General features: G+C 45.6%; 1 protein-coding gene across 1 annotated transcript in view; it reads left to right on the top strand.

Moving 5' to 3' along the window:
* The window catches only part of ppp1r9a (protein phosphatase 1, regulatory subunit 9A), a 106746-nt gene extending 87317 nt beyond the window's left edge, over positions 1-19429 (top strand). The window contains exons 8-18 of the mRNA XM_070438156.1: positions 497-729; positions 3066-3162; positions 3495-3606; positions 5460-5548; positions 10663-10798; positions 11121-11241; positions 13188-13236; positions 15771-15890; positions 16469-16492; positions 16795-16977; positions 17546-19429. Coding sequence (XP_070294257.1) covers positions 497-729; positions 3066-3162; positions 3495-3606; positions 5460-5548; positions 10663-10798; positions 11121-11241; positions 13188-13236; positions 15771-15890; positions 16469-16492; positions 16795-16977; positions 17546-17749 — 1368 coding nt within the window. The 3' untranslated portion in view covers positions 17750-19429. The remainder of the gene's footprint in view (positions 1-496; positions 730-3065; positions 3163-3494; positions 3607-5459; positions 5549-10662; positions 10799-11120; positions 11242-13187; positions 13237-15770; positions 15891-16468; positions 16493-16794; positions 16978-17545) is intronic.
* The last annotated feature ends 780 nt before the right edge of the window (positions 19430-20209 follow it).

Raw genomic sequence — 20209 nt, 5'->3', positions numbered from 1 at the left:
CCGTTGTGAAGGCTGGATAGTAAGCCTTAAGTCAAGTATATTATGGTGCTATATATTTTATGTTATGTGTTTAACCCATAGCACGGTCTCTTTTTTAGTGTTGACTATCATACTGTACCTGAGTTTCCATGGCAAAAAGAAAAACACAAAGCAGACTAAAGTCTTTGTTCCTTTAAAACCTATTGTGTGCTATAGCTTGAAAAATTAACAAATGTTTCTTCCAACATTAGGACTATTTCCAAAGAAATATTGTCATCTTCATGTTTTGTTTGCTTTGCTTACTTACTTCCTAGTATCAAAGTACTGGTATCCTGACAACATGTAATACCATAGTGTGTCTAGTCAGTCAGCTGGCTTGTGCATTACAGTATTTGGAAATCTGTCAATACTGTATTTGTGTTCCACTGTTTGTATTTAATGAGGTGCCTAGTGGTGTGTGTAGGCCGTGTTGGTGTGTGAGTGTAATACCATGCTTATCTGTGCTTGTCTATCCCAGCTCGCTGTGGTGGAGAGGGAGAAGGCACGCTGGGAGAAGGAGAAGAGCCAGCTGAAGGCCAGCATGGAGGAGAACAAGGAGAGGATGCTGAAGCTGGAGAGTTACTGGATCGAGGCCCAGACCCTGTGCCACACGGTCAACGAGCACCTGAAGGAGGCCCAGTGCCAGTACACCACCCTAGAGAAGAAGTACAACAAGGCCAAGAAACTCATCAAAGATTCCAGCAGAAGTGAGTCAAAGGTCCTGGTACTAAACTGGTCTAAATTAGAACAATATACTGGTTCAATATACTGTATCATTCTTAGCCTTGGAAGGCTTGTTATGTTACGAACCCAGGTTCTATCCCCTATTCGGGAGTTACTCATCCCCCAGATCTGTTGCTCTGGTCTGGTTTTTTTGTTTTTTTTTAGTCCAGTACCTAGCCACGACCACTGCCAGACGTGTTGCTCTGGTCTAGTCAGTACCTAAGCCACACACTCCAACGCTTGTTTTGGCTGTGTCAGTCAGTACTCCAAGCCTCTACCAACAGCTCTTCAGACATGTTGCTCTGGTCTAGTCAGTACTACCACACACTCCAGACGTGTTGCTCTGTCTAGTCAGTACCTAGCCACACACTCCAGACATGTTGCTCTGGTCTAGTCAGTGACTCTAGCCACACACTCCAGACAGTTTGCTCTGGTCTAGTCAGTACCTAGGCCACCAAACTCCAGACGTGTTTGCTCTGGTCTAGTTCATACCTAGCCACACACTCCAGACGTTTGCTCTGGTCTAGTCAGATACCTAGCCACACACTCCAGACGTGTTTCTGTCTAGTCACGTACCTAGCCACACACTCCAGATGTGTTGCTCTGCGTCTAGTCAGTAACTAACCACACATTTCAGATCTGATTGCTCAGGTCTATCAGTAACTAGCCACACACTCCAGACTGTTGCTCAGGTCTAGTCAGCTACTAGCCACACACTCCAGAATGTGTTGCTCTGGGCTAGTCAGTAACTAACCACACATTTCAGATCTGTTGCTCAGGTCTAGTCAGTAACTAGCCACTCAGTATGTGTCCTGTCATGCTGTTGCTGATGAGTGAAAACTGGTTGTTTACGACTGAAAACCTGAGAATGTATTACTACATTATCAGACTACTTTGGTCCATATGACATGTCAAACCTTATTATTGTAGCTTTGTTTTTTAATTCAAGTCCAATTTTAGAGCATTTTCAAAACTGTTGCTTATTTTAGTAATACACTCACTATATGTTATTCAAACCCTGTTACTTTTCCTTATAGTATGTCTATCAAACAATTTCACAAACAAATTCCACCCATTAGTCTGGAGGACATTTTAACCAAGTGGCCACTCAGTTGAAGGATTGCTTTAGAGAGAGAGCTGTGTTGACTTCCTTCCTGTGCAGCTCTCCTCCACACTGCAGCCGCTTTCTCAGCATTGAGTTGATTCTCTATGGTCATTCTCATCAGAACCGCTTTGCCCCTCTCCGCTCTGAATGCCTTTAATTGCCCTTGCCTGATGCAACTTGTCCGTATTGGGTTTGTTATGTCGTCTGTGTGTGCGAGGAGCCTTGCGTCCTTCAGCCCTGCTGAAGAGAAAGGCAGGACTGTGTTCTGACTGTCACTCTGACTTAAGTTCAATGAGCTCCTATTCTCCCTGGGATATTCTCCTTTACCATCTCTCTCTCTCTCTCTCTCTCTCTCTCTCTCTCTCTCTCTCTCTCTCTCTCTCTCTCTCTCTCTCCTCTCTCTCTCTCTCTCTCTCTCTCTCTCTCACACACACACAACACACACACAACACACACACACACACACACACACCACACACAACACACACACACACACACACACACACACACACACACACACACACACACACACACACACACACACCACACACACACACAACACACACACACACACACACACACACACTGCACCCTTTCCTTTCCCTTACCCCTGTACACTCTTGTTAAAGGAGACAACACAGAGATGAGCTCTACCCATCCCTTCATATCCCTGTCCTCAACCCCTCTGAGAGGAGCTGTTCTCCAACCATCCAACTACCTAACACTCTGTCCCTGTCCACACCCCTCTGAGAGAGCTGTCCCCAACCATCCAACTACCTAACACTCTGTCCCTGTCCTCACCCCTCTGAGAGGGCTGTCCCCAACTACCTAACACTCTGTCCCTGTCCCACACCCTCTGAGAGGAGCTGTCCCAACCATCCAACTACCTAACACTCTGTCCTTGTCCATCACCCCTCTGAGAGGAGCTGTTCCCAACCATCCAACTACCTAACACTCTGTCCCTGCCACACCCCTTTGAGAGGAGCTGTTCCCAACCACCTAACACTCTGTCCCTGTCCACACCCCTCTGAGAGGAGCTGTCCCCAACCATCCAACCACCTAACACTCTGTCCCTGTCCTCACCCCTGTCAGAGGGCCACCAACATACCCTTCTAACCTCACCCCTGTCAGAGGGCCACCAACATACCCTTCTAACCTCACCCCTGTCAGAGGGCCACCAACATACCCTTCTAACCCCCATCTCCTCTGTTTCTTCCAGAGAGGTGGAGTTTGTCCAGAAGGAGGATGCAGAGAGGAAGAGGCTGGAGGATACAGAGAAGGCCCACCTGGAGGAGATCCAGGGACTGCAAGTCAGGGTAACTATGTTTTCTCTGTATATTCCCTCTCCCATTTTCTCAATGCTGCTGATTACACCCATTCCTTTTTAGGTGAGCATTCAGTACATACTTGCCACAGTATATGGCTTTGATGTACATGTATACGCTTACAATGCTGACTGTGTACAGTGCAAAGTTGTCTAAGTACAAGATAAATCCCTTATGTAATTACCCCAGTTCAACATTAGTACACTGCCTTGATTAGACATTTCCCCTGCTGGTACATGATGTTGCCAGTGGAGGGAGCCACTGTACAGCCACACTGCATGGGTCGCTAACCCTGAAACTCATTTGAAACGGTTTCTTCGCAGATTGCAGCCCTGGAGTCTGAGCTGATGCAACTGATGAAACAAAATGGCATCCAGATGAACAACAACAACAGCGCCCAACAGCAGAGTCCTGGGATGGCCGGCCCTGCCAGAGGTGAGTCCCCGGGAGATGGAGAGATCCAGAAATACAGTGGTCATATTCTAGTATAGCTCCCTGCCTAGGCAGTAATACCCACAATGTGGAAATAAAATACACATTACTGGTTATGTTCAGATGATTGACCCTGAATCTTCCATCCATTCTAATTTTACATTTTTTGTCATTTAGCAGACGTTCTTATCCAGAGCAACTTACAGGAGCAATTAGGGTACCTTGCTCAAGGGCACATTGACAGACTTGTCACCTAGTCGGCTTGGGGATTCAAACCAGCAACCTTTCAGTTACTGGCCCAAYGCTCTAAACCGCTTGGCTACCTGCCACCCTCTCACCCCCCACTTCTCACTTCTCTTCCCTATGGGCCCTGGTCAAAAGTAGTGCACTATATCTGTCCTATCAGCTCCTTTCCTATTTCCTGTGCCCTCAAACTCTACAGTTATTGCCTTATTAGGGACATGGAGGGGCAAACAAGGACTGTGTCTCACTCCAAATGGCATCCGATTGGCTCTGGTCAAAAGTAGTGCACTATGTAGGGATTCGGGAATAGGGTGTCATTTGGGAAGCGGCTTGTATTAATGCATACTGTCATCACTAGCTCTAAGACTAACAGTACCCAAAGGCTTGAGATGTGTCTTGTATTAATGCATACTGTCATCACTAGCTCTAAGACTAACAGTACCCAAAGGCTTGAGATGTGTCTTGCATTAAAACTTGTTTTGCATGATGCTCCTCTTTTGCAAATCCCTCTTATTCTTTTTTCACCCACCGTGCATTATCTCTGAATGCACTTTGAACTTTGACCTCGTACTCCAATGCCACTTCAGTAAACAAACAAACAGTAAACCATTGCAAACTAAATCTGTCCTTCAGACGTAAACACATGGTGTGTGTCCTAAATAACACCCTACTTCCTATTTAGTGCACTATGTAGGAAATAGGATTTCATTTGGGATTCATACTATCACTGGCCTTTTTTTTCTGGGCTCCTCTGGCTTCTTCCAGTCCATTATAATGGATGCAGTGACCCTTGATCTGCCATCTCCGGGAGCCATAATAGACCTGATGAGGGGACAGTGGGCAGTCTCCGAATACTGATCCAGATCTGGAGAGACTGAATGAGGCAGTTGATTAAGCAATATCAGGGAGCGAGAGAGAGGGAGGTAGAGCGAGGCGGAGGCAGGGGGAGAGAGGCGGAGGCAGGGGGAGAGAGTGATGGAGGAGAGAGAGAGGGAGAGGGAGGTAGAGCGAGGCGGAGGCAGGGGGAGAGAGGCGGAGGGAGGGATAGAGAGAGGGATGGAGGAGAGAGAGAGGGAGAGGTGGGAGGGAAGGAAGGAAAGGGAGGAGGGAGAGAAAGAGGGATGGAGGGAGGGACCCTTCTGTGATTAGGCCTGTTCTGCGAATAGTGGGGTGTGATTTGATTTGGATGTTTGTGTGTGTATTTACCTACCGTTCATACAGTCCTGTAAATCTATCCATAGTGGAGTAAGTAGTCTTGGCTTGTGGGACGCAGAACGGCTCATAGGAGCAGGAGYCTATCTCCTGTTTCTGTTTCTGTAGCGTGAGGCAGCTTGATGTACAAGGACATCCCCTAGACAGGACGCTAGTCTAAGGAGATTGATTGGGGGTAAGGGCCTGCAATAGATCTACACATGTATGGTACCTAATGACCAACAGCCTCTCTTTTATCACAGATTCTTTTCATCTATACAGTATGTTCATGTAATTCTATAGCAAGAGGACCTTTGTTAGCCTGGTCCCAGATCTGTTTGTACTGTAATTTCAACTYCTTGTCATGCCAAAAAGGATAGCACAAACAGATCTGGGATCTGTTGTGTTGTGTGTTGTTCCAGAGTTGAGTGAGGTGGTTCCCCACGCTGGAAGCAGACAGAGACTCTCCAGAGGACTACTACAGGACAGCATCAGCTCTACAGAGGGAGAGGTTAGAATGGACACACACACACACGCACACACAGCACCAGTTCTGTTGACTCACACCATTTTAATACATACAACATTATACATACAACATTAGGAGACTGATATCATCAGTCTGCTATAATCACTACCAGATGTTGAATCAACATTGCTCGTTGAAAATGAATTGAACTGTTTTCATACTTATATGTTTAATTGAAGTTAATCACACTGAGTGTGTGTGGTTAGCCCTGTCTGTCCTCTGCCCTTATATAATTAAGCAATAAGGCACGAGGAGGTGTGGTATATGGCCAATATCCTACGGCTAAGGGCTGTTCTGTGGAGTGCCTGGATACAGCCGTTAGCCGTGGTATATTAGCCATATACCACAAACCCCAGAGCATTATTGCTATTATAAACTGGTTACCAACGTAATTAGAGCAGTAAAGATACATGTTTTGTCGGTCTGATATACCACGGCTGTCAGCCAATCAGCATTCAGGGTTCGAATCACCCAGTTTATATGTAATATATTAATTTCTGGCTACGAGTCTGTTTAATCCTGAGTAGTGTCAAAACCTATTCTCCTTCCTTACTGAGTTAATTGCTGGTAAAGTCTCTTTTGGAAAACACTCTTTCCCAGGTATACGCTTTTTCCCTTACTCAGCAATAAAATTGAGCAGCGCTTCGCCCCAAATGCCACCCTATTGACCAAGGCCCATAGGACTCTGCACTATATAGGAAATAGGGTGCCATTTGGGACTCCGACTACAGTATATAGTCTTAGAAAAGCAGGAAGACAGACAGTCACCAGCGACTATACAGAGGACAGACAGTCACCAGCCACTATACTGAGGACAGACAGTCACCAGACACTATACTGAAGACAGACAGTCTCCAGCCACTATACTGAAGACAGACAGTCTCCAGCCACTATACAGAGGACAGACCAGTCTCCCCAGCCACTATACAGAGGACAGACAGTCCCAGCCACTATACAGAGGACAGACAGTCTCAGCCACTATACGGAGGACAGACAGTCTCCAGCCACTAATACAGAGGAACAGACAGTCACCAGCCACTATACTGAAGACAGACAGTCCACCAGCCACTATACTGAAGACAGACAGTCACCAGCACTATACTGAAGACAGACAGTCTCCAGCCCTATACAGAGGACAGACAGTCTCCAGCCACTATACAGAGGACAGACAGTCTCCAGCCACTATACAAGGACAGACAGTCTCCACCACTATACAGAGGATAGACAGTCACCAGCCACTATACAGAGACAGACAGTCTCCAGCCACTATACTGAAGACAGACAGTCACAGCCGACTATACTGAAGACAGACAGTCTCAGCCACTATACAGGGGGACAAGACAGTCTCCAGCCACTATACAGAGGACAGACAGTCTCCAGCCACTATACGAGGACAGACAGTCCCAGACACTATACTGAAGACAGACAGTCCCACCAGCACTATACTGAAGACAGACAGTCTCCAGCCACTATACAGAGGACAGACATCAACCAGACACTATACTGAAGACAGACAGTCACCAGCACTATACTGAAGACATAGCTCCAGCCACTATCCTTAAGACAGACAGTCACCAGCCACTATACTGAAGGACAGACAGTCACCAGCACTATACTGAAGACACAGACAGTCTCCAGCCACTATACAGGAACAGACAGTCCAAGCCACTAATACAGAGACAGACATCTCCAGCCACTATACAAGGACAGACAGTCCCACCAGACACTATACTGAAGACAGACAGTCACCAGACACTATACTGAAGACAGACAGTCTCCAGCCACTATACAGAGGACAGACAGCTCAGCCACTATACAGAGGACAGACAGTCTCCAGCCACTATACTGAAAAGACAGACAGTCACCAGAAACATAACTGAAGACAGACAGTCACAGCCAATACAGAGGACAGACAGTCTCAGCCACTATACTGAGGACAGACAGTCACCAGCCACTATACTGAAGACAGACAGTCACCAGCCACTATACTGAAGACAGACAGTCACCAGCCACTATACAGAGGACAGACAGTCACCAGCCCACTATACAGAGGACAGACAGTCTCCAGCCACTATACAGAGGACAGACAGTCACAGTCACTATACTGAAGACACAGTCTCCAGCCACTATACTTAAGACAGACAGTCACCAGCCTACTATACTATACTGAAGACAGACAGTCTCCAGCCACTATACAGAGGACAGACAGTCACCAGMCACTATACTGAAGACAGACAGTCTCCAGCCACTATACAGAGGACAGACAGTCTCCAGCCACTATACAGAGGACARACAGTCATCAGCCACTATACAGAGGACAGATATCACCAGCCACTATACAGAAGACAGATATCACCAGCCACTATACAGTCGTGGCCAAAAGTTTTGAGAATTACACAAATATTTATTTTCACAAAGTCTGCTGCCTCAGTGTCTTTAGATATTTTTGTCAGATGTTACTATCAAATACTGTAATTACAAGCATTTCATAAGTGTCAAAGGCTTTTATTGACAATTACATGAAGTTGATGCAAAGAGTCAATATTTGCAGTGTTGACCCTTCTTTTTCAAGACCTCTGCAATCCGCCCTGCCATGCTGTCAATGAACTTCTGAGCCACATCCTGACTGAAGGCAGCCCATTCTTGCATAATCAATGCTTGGAGTTTGTTAGAATTTGTGTGTTTTTGGTTGTCCACCCGCCTCTTGAGGATTGGCCACAAGTTCTCAATGGGATTAAGGTCTGGGGAGTTTCCTGGCCATGGACCCAAATATCGATGTTTTGTTCCTCGAGCCACTTAGTTATCACTTTTGCCTTATGGCAAGGTGCTCCATCATGCTGGAAAGGGCATTGTTCATCACCAAACTGTTCCTGGATGGTTGGGAGAAGTTGCTCTCGGAGGATGTGTTGGTACCATTTCTTTATTCATGGCTGTGTTCTTTGTGAGTGAGCCCACTCCCTTGGCTGAGAAGCAACCCCACACATGAATGGTCTCAGGATGCTTTACTGTTGGCATGACACAGGACTGATGGTAGCGCTCACCTTGTCTTCTCCAGACAAGCTTTTTTCCGGATGCCCCAAACAATCAGAAAGGGGATTCATCAGAGAAAATGACTTTACCCCAGTCCTCAGCAGTCCAATCCCTGTACCTTTTGCAGAATATCAGTCTGTCCCTGATGTCTTTTTTCCTGAGAGAGTGGCTTCTTTGCTGCCCTCCTTGACACCAGGCCATCCTCCAAAAGTCTTTTGCCTCACTGTGCGTGCGGATGCACCACAACCTGCCTGCTGATGCACTCACACCTGCCTGCTGCCATTCCCGCAGCTGAATCAACTTTTAGGAGACGGTCCTGGCGCTTGCTGGACTTTCTTGGGCGCCCTTGAAGCCTTCTTCACAACAATTGAACGCTCTCTCTTGAAGTTCTTGATTGATCCGATAAATGGTTGATTTAGGTGCAATCTTACTGGCAGCAATATCCTTGCCTGTGAAGCCCTTTTTGTGCAAAGCAATGATGACGGCACGTGTTTCCTTGCAGGTAACCATGGTTGACAGAGGGAAGAACAATGATTCCAAGCACCCCCTCCTTTTGAAGCTTCCAGTCTGTTATTCGAACTCAATCAGCATGACAGAGTGATCTCCAGCCTTGTCCTCGTCAACACTCACACCTGTGTTAACGAGAGAATCACTGACAAGCTGGTCCTTTTGTGGCAGGGTTGAAATGCAGTGGAAATGTTTTTATGGATTCAGTTCATTTGCATGGCAAAGAGGACTTTGCTATTAATTGCCAATTCATCTGATCACTGTTTAATAACATTCTGGAGTACAGTAATCCTCGTTTATCGCGGGGGTTACGTTCCGAAAATGACCCGCGATAAGTTGAAAATCCGCGAAATAGAAAACTTTTTTTTTTTTTACAATTAGCAACTATTACATGTATACAAAATACAGTGACTCACGTCGTGAGGCGCGTTTCACTGCTCTTCAGACTGGGCCGCTGCATCTGACTGCGCCTGCCAGTGTTCTCTTCTTCTGAAGCCGCGGTGCAGTGTGTTTGTTCGGAGAAGAACATAGTGATAGCAGCTGTTGTCCTCTTTTTTCTTCTTTGCAAAAAGATCCTTGTTACACCGACATGCCACCATCGATTACGTTGGAGAACTGTAATGAACGCTCATCAAAGGGTCCCATTCTCAGCTACTCGCTTAAGTTCAGTGGCCATTCGCACCATGGTTGCAAGCGGACCAAGCGTTAGATCCTTCTTCCTTCCTGGCCAACTTATGTAAATTTGCCAAGCTGTTATGTACGTACACATAACTGCACGAGACGACAAAATGATAGCACAATTCGTAGCATGTTTTGATACAAGAAGCGGAGTGAGTTTTTTAGCGAATCAGATGCAGAGCACAATGCACCAAAAAAAAAAAAAAAAATGCATTATGAAAATTCCGCGAATAGCGAATCCGCGATAAGTGAACCGCGAAGTGGCGAGGGATCACTGTATATGCAAATTGCCATCATACAAACTGAGCAGCAGACGTTGTGAAAACTTATATATTGTGTCATTCTCAAAACCTTTGGCCACAATTGTACAGAGGACAGACAGTCACAGCCACTATACATGAAGACAGACAGTCACAGCACATACTAAGACCAGCTTACCAGACAGACATCTTCAGATAGACCTCAGATTTTGATAGCATATTTACAAGTAAATCTCTCTTTCTCCTGTGTTCATTCTTTCTATCTTCTCCTTTCTATCTCTCTTTCTATACTCTCCTTCTATCTTTCTGTCTCTCTTTCTATCTCTCCTTTATCTTTCTCCTTCTTTATTGATCCCTCCTCCCTCCTCTCCCTCTTACTTGGTCCCTCCTCCTCCTTTTCCTCTTCTCTCGCCTGTCCTCTGCTCCCTCCTCTCTGCCTCTCTCTGCCTCTCTCTCTCTCACTCTCTCTCTTCTCTCTGCTCTCTCTCTCTCTCTCTCTCTGCTCTCTCTCTCTCTCTCTCTCTCTCTCTCTCTCTCTCTCTCTCTCTCTCTCTCTCTCTCTCCTCTCTCTCCTCTCCTCTCCTCTCTTCTCTCTCTCTCCCTCTCCCTCCCTCCCCCCAGGCATCAGAGGGCCTTGGCAGTACTCGTTCATCCATCCGGAGTGCAGCCTCCAGTACTGTCGATGAATCCAGGGCCCCTGGCAGTGGTGAGGGCTCCCCCAGACACACCCTCCACCAGCAGGCAGCAGACAACAACGGTCAGTGTAGAACCACATCATAAACCATTATACTTAGTTTTACCCACATCAATAAAGGGATAGGTAACTCATATTTTAGTATTTTGCTCATTAGTCCAGTGTTAATATAATCCCACCAAAATGGTACCTGCCATAGGTCCAGTACAGAGCAAAAACTGTTATGATGATGTGGGCAGCATCTTACGAATATGAATGCGGAACATACATTGTCTTCAATGATGACTTCAGAGAAAGTCACGTCCTTGATCACAATGTAGTGATGTTAATACTTGTTGCTGGAGGTTTGCTTCTCTTTCTTGAACCTTTCTGATGATGTGTGCAGGGTCTCAGTCTCCTGTGGTGTCCAGCCCCTCTGTCAGCCTGGACGATAAGATCCCCAGGAGCAGTCAAGACCCACTGACACGAAGCAAAGGGAAGGACCGCAGAAGCTCACCAGGAAACAGGTACTAACCATCTCCCTGCCACTGTGTTCCTCTGGCTACAGGGTGAAGTTTCCCCTATGTACAGATCTGTGTCTGCACTTTTTGAAAAAAAGGTCATATCTAGAACATAAAAGGGTTCTTTGGCTGTCCCCATAGGAGAACCCTTTGAAGAACCCTTTTTGGTTCCCGGTAGAACCCTTTTGAGTTCCATGTAGAACCCTTTCCACAGAGGGTTCTACATGAAACCCAAAAGAGTTCTATCTGGAACCAAAAAGGGTTCTGTTATGGGGATAGCCAAAGAACCCTTTTGAAACCCCTTTTTCTAAGAGTGTTCATCTAAATCCCCACTGTGGCTGGCAGCAGCTGCTGTGACTGCAGACAACAACACACCTGGGTCTCCTACACAACCCACAGAGATCACTGCACACCCCTCCCACCCCTAAAACCACCCTTCCATCCCACCAAAACCAACCCCTCCATCCCACCAAAACCACCCCTCCATCCCACGCAACACAACCATATCTTCCCACAAAACCACCCCTCCTCCGCAAAACCACCCTCACATGCTGTACCAAAAACCACACCCCCTCCACCCTCCTCCAAAATTCCACAAAAACCACCCCTCCATCCTACCAAAAACCACCCCTCCCTATCCCAGCCAGAAAACACACCAATCCACCCCCCACCCTCCTACCTAACTCACCCAAAACCCACCCCTCCATCCGAACCAAAACCCAATACTAATCCACCAAACCCACCCCTCCATGCCGAACAACCCAACTCCATCCCACCAAAAACCCACCCTCCATCCGAACCAAACCCAACCCTTCCATCCACCAAAACCCACCAAAATACCGCCTCAATCCGACCAAACCCCACCCTCCATTTCTTGCAAAAACACCCTCCATCCCAACACCTACCATTACTGGTGTGATTCTCTGGGGTACAGGTTTTCGGTTTGTAATTCTCTCTGGGAGGTACAGGGAGTTTACTGGTGTGTTCTCATCTGGGGACTACAGGGTTAGTTAATGGTGTATTCTCTCTGGGGTACAGGGGTTTTCTGATGTGATTACTCTGGGGTACAGGGTTTACTGTTGATTCTCATTCTGGGTACAGGGTTTTACTGTGTGATTTCTCTCTGGGGTACAGGGTTTTACTGGTGTGATTCTCTCTGGAGGTACAGGCGTTTTACTGGTGTGATTTCTCTGCGTGGGTACAGGGGTTTTACTGATGTGATTCTCTCTGGAGGTACAAGGGTTTTACTGGTGTGATTCTCTGGGTGTACAGGGGTTTTACTGGTTGATGTTTCTCTTGAGTGTACAGGGGTTTTACTGATGTAATTCTCTCTGGGGAGGTAAAGTGGTCTTTTGGGATACAGGCGATTGATGTGGATCCTGCTCTGGGGTACAAGGGTTTTTACTGGGTGATTTTCTCCTGGGGTTACAGGGTTTTACTGGTGATTCTCTCTGGTGGGCTAGAGGTTTCACTGATGTGGATTCCTCTGGGGTACAAGGCGGTTTTACTGGTGTGATCTCTCTGTGGAAAGTACAAGGGTTTACTCGGGTTGATTCTCCTGGGGGGGGGGATACAGGGTTTGACTGTGTGATTCTCTCTGGGGGTACAGGGGTTTTACTGGTGTGATTCTCTCTGGGGGTACAGGGGTTTTACTGGTGTGATTCTCTCTGGGGGTACAGGGGTTTTACTGGTGTGATTCTCTCTGGGGGTGCAGGGGTTTTACTGATGTGATTCTCTCTGGGGGTACAGGGGTTTTACTGGTGTGATTCTCTCTGGGGGTGCAGGGGTTTTACTGGGGTGATTCTCTCTGGGGGTGCAGGGGTTTAGTAACTCTGGCACTCTGTTTGTAGTTGTTTGTCCCAGTCTGTTGTTCCCAACCTATTTTCACACTGTTATTGTATCTCAATGTTTGATCTGTGTTTTCTCTACTAACCCATGTTTCTTTTCCCTAGTTCCACAGAGCCCACCGCTGAGAATAGCCCAGAGAGGCTCAAGGCCAAGGTATGTGTGTGAAGAGAAACCCAAACTGTGTGTCTGTAGTGGTACTAGACTAGCCAGGTCCCATGATGTACGTACAGTAACTCTTCTGTCATTGTGTAGATGATAGGCTGATGATAGGCTGATAGGCTGATGTTTGGCTTCAGCACAGACAGTATGGTTACCAGGCTGGTACTGGACCATGTGGGTTTAAACTATTGACATTGATTAAATACTGTAGACTCTGTCTGCGTCCAAAATTGCACCCTCTCCCCTACATTGTGCCCTGGTCAAACGTAGTGTACTATGTAGGGGAGAGCGGGTGCTATTTGGGAAACCAACATTGATTCAATACTGTTGGCACGGTGATCAGAAACAGGGCATCTACATGATAATACGTATTGACAGTGCTCACGGATGTGTTCTAATGCAGATAATACCTAAAGGCTATTTATTGTGTTGCATATTGTTTGTTCACGTTGCATTGATTTAACCTGTGTCTGGTTTTGATGCGTTTAACAGAAATCTCTTACATGGCCCCACTTCTTCTCMTATTCATATGACTTGGTATTGTATTTATTTTAGTTTGCTCCAATCATACCCAATCAAACAGAATACGAACAAGTACTGTACGTAGCAGAGCATGACACGGTCAAATTAGCATATTCATATTGTACTTCATCAAAGTTAATTTCAGTAATTTACACAAATATAGAGGCATGTTGGATTAGACTGAAGTTAGTTAAATCAAATGGAAATCTGAACAGTAATGAATCATTCATAATTTCTTCAAGAATGTGAATCAGCATTTATTTTGTTATTTTAATTTCAGAGGTTGGGTTTTTGCGTAACAGCATTTCTCTTTCAATCACATTATCTGGCTCTCACTTTGTGACTGGCTGTTTGATTTGTCCATAGTAATTCATTAGTTAGATATTCTTTAGCCACTGATGTTATCAATCAAGTTATAGCAATAGGGAAATCACTTCAATATATTATCGCATTTTTTGCATAGTATCTAGTCTTTCATCCTTGATACATAACCTTAAGGCAGAGCCCGGCAACAGTCGGCCCATGGGCCAAAACCGTCCCGCAGGTGATTTTGTTTTGCCCCCCAAAGTTTATAGTAAAATAAAATACTTTAAAATCACCTGGAATTCAGCTTAAAATGTGTTTAATTTAGGAAATCTGTTCCCAAGTATTCACACAAATAAAAGAAGAGACGCAATTGTGTCTCAATGTAATCAAGGTATGAAATGATTGTTATTTTTGAAATACAATCTCTTTCTGGGCTTAGTTGTGGTCAATTTGTAGTGTATAAATTGTTATAATTATTTTCTGGCCCCCGACCATCCCCACCAACAAAGATCGTCCCGGGGCTGAATCTAGCTGCCTACCGCTCCCCTAAGGTGAGGTTCACAAACCTCAAGGCTGCACAACAGGGAATCACTAATGGATGGTGTGCATCTGGCTCAAGCTTTTCACCCCAAAAAAGCAGCTAGTTACCGAGCTCAGTGGATCCAATCTGGCCACAGACAAGAGAATCAGACAGACTTACAGTACCTCAAATCACAAGGAGGGTTATGTTTGTGCAGACATCTAATGAAGGCTAGTGCTGACACCATGTTGACTAAGGAAAGCCCACCTTGGGCGGTAGGTAGGTAGGTCTGGCCAGCTGTAAGCTTCAGAGATTAAGATGCCCCCAGTCTGTCTGCCAGACAGAGTTTATTATTGTTATCACTGGGGACAGGGAGAACTACTGAGGTCTCGCAGGTAAACACACACACACACACACATAAACACACATCCACGCGCACATGCGTGTTCAGTCACACACACACACACACGCACATACATATACACAGACCGACATATGCACATACACACACACACACTCACCCACACTCTCTCTCACACACACTGCTGGGGGAAGATGACTCAGTTCAGCTACAGATCCCCAAACAACAACTCAAACCACAGTAAAATTGCTTAATTATGCAGTATAATATCAAAGTTATATTTCATTACGTCACATCATTGAATAATACAATATGTCTCTGAATTAGCAATAAGTCCACACAATATGTATGTAACAGGCCGTCCTGTCTAGTCCATCTATTCATTTTGAAATCAGCAGCAAATTACATCAACAATGGAATTTAGTTGCTTTGGATTAAAAACATTACACAACAAAAATGATTTTCTTTGTGTTGAGAGGGGAATACAATATGTGAGATGGGCTCCCGAGTGGCACAGCGGTCTAAGGCGCTGCATCTCCATGCTAGAGGTGTCACTACAGACCCTGGTTCGATTCCCGGCTGTATCACAACCGGACGTGAATGGGAGTCCCGTAGGGCGGCGCACAATTGCCCAGGTTTGGCCGGGGTAGGCCGTCATTGTAAATAAGAATTTGTTGTTAACTGGCTGGGCATGAAATGGCACACAAACTTTTGACCAGGGCCCATAGGGCACTAAATAGGGAATAGGATGCCATTTTGGATGTAAATAATGTTTTGACTAAGGACTAATAGACTTCTGCATGGTGTTGTGCTCCATAGGGTCCTGTGGTGACGGATGATCTGAGTACCAGCAGTAGCAGCTCAGTGGAGGTCAGTGGTCTGCTGACTGAAGCCAAGATGTCCGGTCGCTCACACACCCTGGTGCTCTCCTCAGACGAGGTGAGAAACAAAGATTTGATCTCACATAAAGTATCAACCCAGTATCAACAAGCAGTAGTTATTGAACTATATTTTAAGTGCCTATATTTCACCACATAGTGCTCCTGCCATGCCAAATAACATCTGGTTGCCAAGTGTCCGGACTGTGTAACAATGGTGTTCGAATGACCTGTTTCCTGTTTAATTCCTTACAACTTATATTCAATTTAACTAACTTTGATGTAAGCAACGGTAGGTTCACTATTCAGACATTTTGTATCTTGTATGTACCCTGTAGCAGGGTCTCCCAAACTCTGTCCTGGGACCGCCCCTGGGTACACGTTTTGTTTCTTCCCTAGCTCTAGACTGCTGATTCAAATAATCAAAGCTTGATGACTAGTTGGTAATTTGAATCAGCAGTGTAGTGCTAGGACAAAAACCAAAACATGCACCCAGAGGGGGCCCAGGACAGACTTTGGCAGACCCTGCCCTGTAGGCCTGTAAAGGGCACCATTGTGTGCCCTGTTCCACTGCTGCTACTGTGTTTTTGTATTGACTGGCCTCTCCTGTCCTGTTGTCCCCCGTGCTGCCATGTTCAGAGTCTGGATATGATAGATGAGGAGGTAGGATCTGGCTCTGAACGGCTAAAAGGAAATGTGTTTACATCACACGCCTCCATCCATCAATAATTCTCATATTGTTTTAACATACCGGTAGATACTCCAAAACCTTGGGACTGCATGTTTCGTATGTGACGTTCAGTCTTCAGCATGCTGTCAACACCTATTCTAAACATTTAGAAATTATTCATTTTAAATCACCCATCACTATGTGTTCGCTCTCGTTGCTTCATGTGGAGAGAGAAATAATGGTTTAAGAAAGCTTGGTTCTCTGTAGACCTCCAACCGTGTGTGTGTGTATCTAGATCCTAGATGAGGGCCAGTGCCCCAAGCAGCACCAGTGGCAGAACCTCATTGTGACAGAGTGGACCTCCCAGCAGGTGTCCCGCTGGCTCATGGGACTAAACCTGGAGCAGTACATCCCAGATTTCATGGCCAAGAACGTAGACGGAGACCAGCTACTGCAGCTGGACAGTACTGACCTCAAGGTAAAGGGCTGAAACCTGTGTTAATGTGCATATCCAGCTGTGTTAGTTACGTTGGGATTCAATCTGAGGTGCGCTATAGAGCACCGCACTATACAGTTGACAATGTGCCTTTTAAAAGTATTTTCCCCGACGTTCGCAGAGATCACATTCATGGTAAAGGATCATGTCAGCTCAAGCATAAAAGTCTGTTAAAGTGCGCTGCTCTACAATGTGCCTTGGATTGAATCCTGGCCTTAGTTACTAGTAAGTTACTAGTATCACCTTCTTTACATATTGTCATATTAGGGTGTTTGGTGAAACCCGCCAAGCTACAAGTAGTTTAACTTTTTAATATAGTAACTGATTCTGAATAMATTTCTGTCATTAGCTTCTATACTTGCCCTGAAGCTTTGGGCCAAAGATATTAACTGTAAAAAAACTGGCAAAAATTTTTACAGCTCGTGATGTATTTTATTAGACCCTAGCTGCTGCGTTCAATTCCCTGCATTCCCTGCATGTGCATCTCTTCACTTACACCCCCCCCCCCCCCGATCTCTGACCCTTGTCCTGTGTGTGTGTTGGTGTACAGACCCTTGGCGTTGCCTCCTCCCAGGACCGGGCTCTGATCAAGAAGAAGGCAAAGGACCTCAAGGTCCTGATGGAGAAGGYTCGGAGGAACCGGGAGAAACTGGACAAACAGCGAGAGAAGCTCCGTAAGAAAGAGCTGGAGCAGCAACAGAAACAGGCCCACAAACCCAGCCACTCCGAGATAGCAGAAGGCGCTGCAAAGTAACCCATGGCTTTAAGACCTACCTCTCCTTGTCTTTCTACCAACAACCACGACAAAGTAGCATCTCCAGGGATAGAAACAGTCACCAGAACCACTGAGCTAAAATACCAGATGTATTATGTGAGATGTCAATTGATATAACCAGAGATACTTTTAAGGAGGAGATGGGGAAACTCCAGTGGAATCGTATTAATGCTCATTGTGTACGTTGCCCATGTGTCGTCAATGGGCCCGCGGTGCATTCTCGGGGCGATTCTGGGACATTGAGAGCTCAATTGGGTGCTGGGTCAAAAACCCAACATTACAAATCTTTTCCGAGATGTGAGATAATTAACTTGTTCTGTGTAATATCGTATAGCTTTGGAATCGTGACATTACGTACTTTTGAGGAAGATAGGCAGGTTTCTSGATTCATACCCTGACTTTGAGAATTGCGTGACGGTTTGCTTWGCAACAGCGTGATGCAGCATGACAACGTGAATGCGATTGGTTGACAGTCTGCTGTGCTGAGTGGGGCRTTATATGTTCCTCCATTCATAGCCCAATGCGATTCCCATCTCCTCCTTTCTGTAATATCTCTAGTATAACACCAGTATAACACCTAACAGGGCTTGAGTTCAGGCTGTGGAGTTCAGTGCTCTACTACTGGAGGCTGTAGCGCTGGAGGCCGTCACGCTACTGTACCACCGAACAAATACCAAAATGACCAGACAGTTGGATAGTAAAGATGCTGCCCACCCACCTGTCTACCTTTCATCTCATTGTACATCCTCGTAGGTCAGCGTTTCCCAAACTCAGTCCTACGGACCCCAAGGGATGCACGTTTAGTTTTTTGCCCTAACACTACACAGATGATTCAAATGATCAAAGCGTGATGATTAGTTGAAACCAAAACGTGCACCCCTTGGGGTCCTGAGGACCATGTTTTGGAAACCCTGTCATAGTGTTTCCAAACCTCCACCTCCATTACATATTATTTATTTTGCTGTAATTCAGGTTTATTTATTCATTCGGAAAATAGAAACCCCCAAATATATCAGCTTCACACCCGTCTGTGTTCCTCCTCTTTTTATGATGTGTTATATAAAACACCTTTAGACATAATGACAATGTACATATATGATCATATAGAGAAGTCTAATGTGCCATTTTTTATCAAATGAACATGTATATTCTGTGCAGATAAATCGATGGATTTATGGAATCTGAATCTTCCCATCATAGCTCTGATGAAGCACATACTCTACAAATGACCTGTGTAGGGGATAGTGGATGCAATACCCAGATCTCACCACTAGGTGGGGCAATATCCAGATCTCACCACTAGGTGGGGCAACCAACACCTAGATCTCACCGCTAGGGGTCAGGGCTGTGTGGTGGATGATGGGGCAATACCCAGATCTTACCACTTGGTGGGGCAATACCTAGATCTCAACACTAGGGGTCAGGGCTGTGTGGTGGATGGTTGGGCAATACCCAGATCTAACCACTAGGTGGGGCAATACCTATATCTCACCATTAGGGGTCAGGTCTGTGTGGTGGATGGTGGGGCAATACCCAGATCTAACCACTAGGTGGGGCAATACCTAGATCTCACCATTAGGGGTCAGGTCTGTGTAGTGGATGGTGGGGCAATATCCAGATCTCACCACTAGGGGTCAGGTATGTGTAGTGGATGGTGGGGCAATACCTAGANTGGATGGTGGGGCAATACCTAGATCTCACCACTAGGGGTCAGGTCTGTGTAGTGGATGGTGGGGCAATATCCAGATCTCACCACTAGGGGTCAGGCCTGCTCCTTGACTCCTACTCCTGGAGAATGATGGCAACACTGGAACTACTCAAGAGGAACTGAAGTCTATTGAATAGACAAGTTAAAGTCTTACTGGAATAAGAACCAAGTTTGTGGGAGGAAAACGTATTTATACTCCTTACTGGAACTACAATGGAGATCTCAACACTGGAATTCCAACTACTGTATGAACTAAACTCTTTAGTTTGCTAACAGTAAACTGGCCTCTGCATCGCATTAGAGCACTTCACACTATGAATGACTAAGGACTTAGTGAGTGGACTGATTCCTCTTAGTGTGAAGTGAACAGTTCCATGAATTTGTAACATACCAGACCCTGCTCCAAAAACAGGATGATGACATTTCAAAGAGAACATAGCTTCATCAACCTGTTTTCAACCTCTTTCTGATACTCTCTAAATCGGGTTCTCAAAGTGGGGTCGCGGAGGTACAGTAAGGTTTAAGAGGACAGATCTAAAATATATACAGTACTTGTCAAAAGTTTGGACACACCTACTCATTTGAGGATTTTTCTTTATTTTTACTATTTTCTACATTGTAGAATAATAGTGAAGACATCAAAACTATGAAATAACCCATATGGAATCATGTAGTAACCAAAAAAGTGTTAAACAAATCAAAATATATTTTATAATCTAAAAAAGTAGCCA

This window comes from Salvelinus sp. IW2-2015, unplaced genomic scaffold (assembly GCF_002910315.2).
Source record: "Salvelinus sp. IW2-2015 unplaced genomic scaffold, ASM291031v2 Un_scaffold515, whole genome shotgun sequence".
Lineage (NCBI taxonomy): Eukaryota > Metazoa > Chordata > Actinopteri > Salmoniformes > Salmonidae > Salvelinus > Salvelinus sp. IW2-2015.
This window is presented reverse-complemented; position numbering and strand designations above follow the sequence as displayed.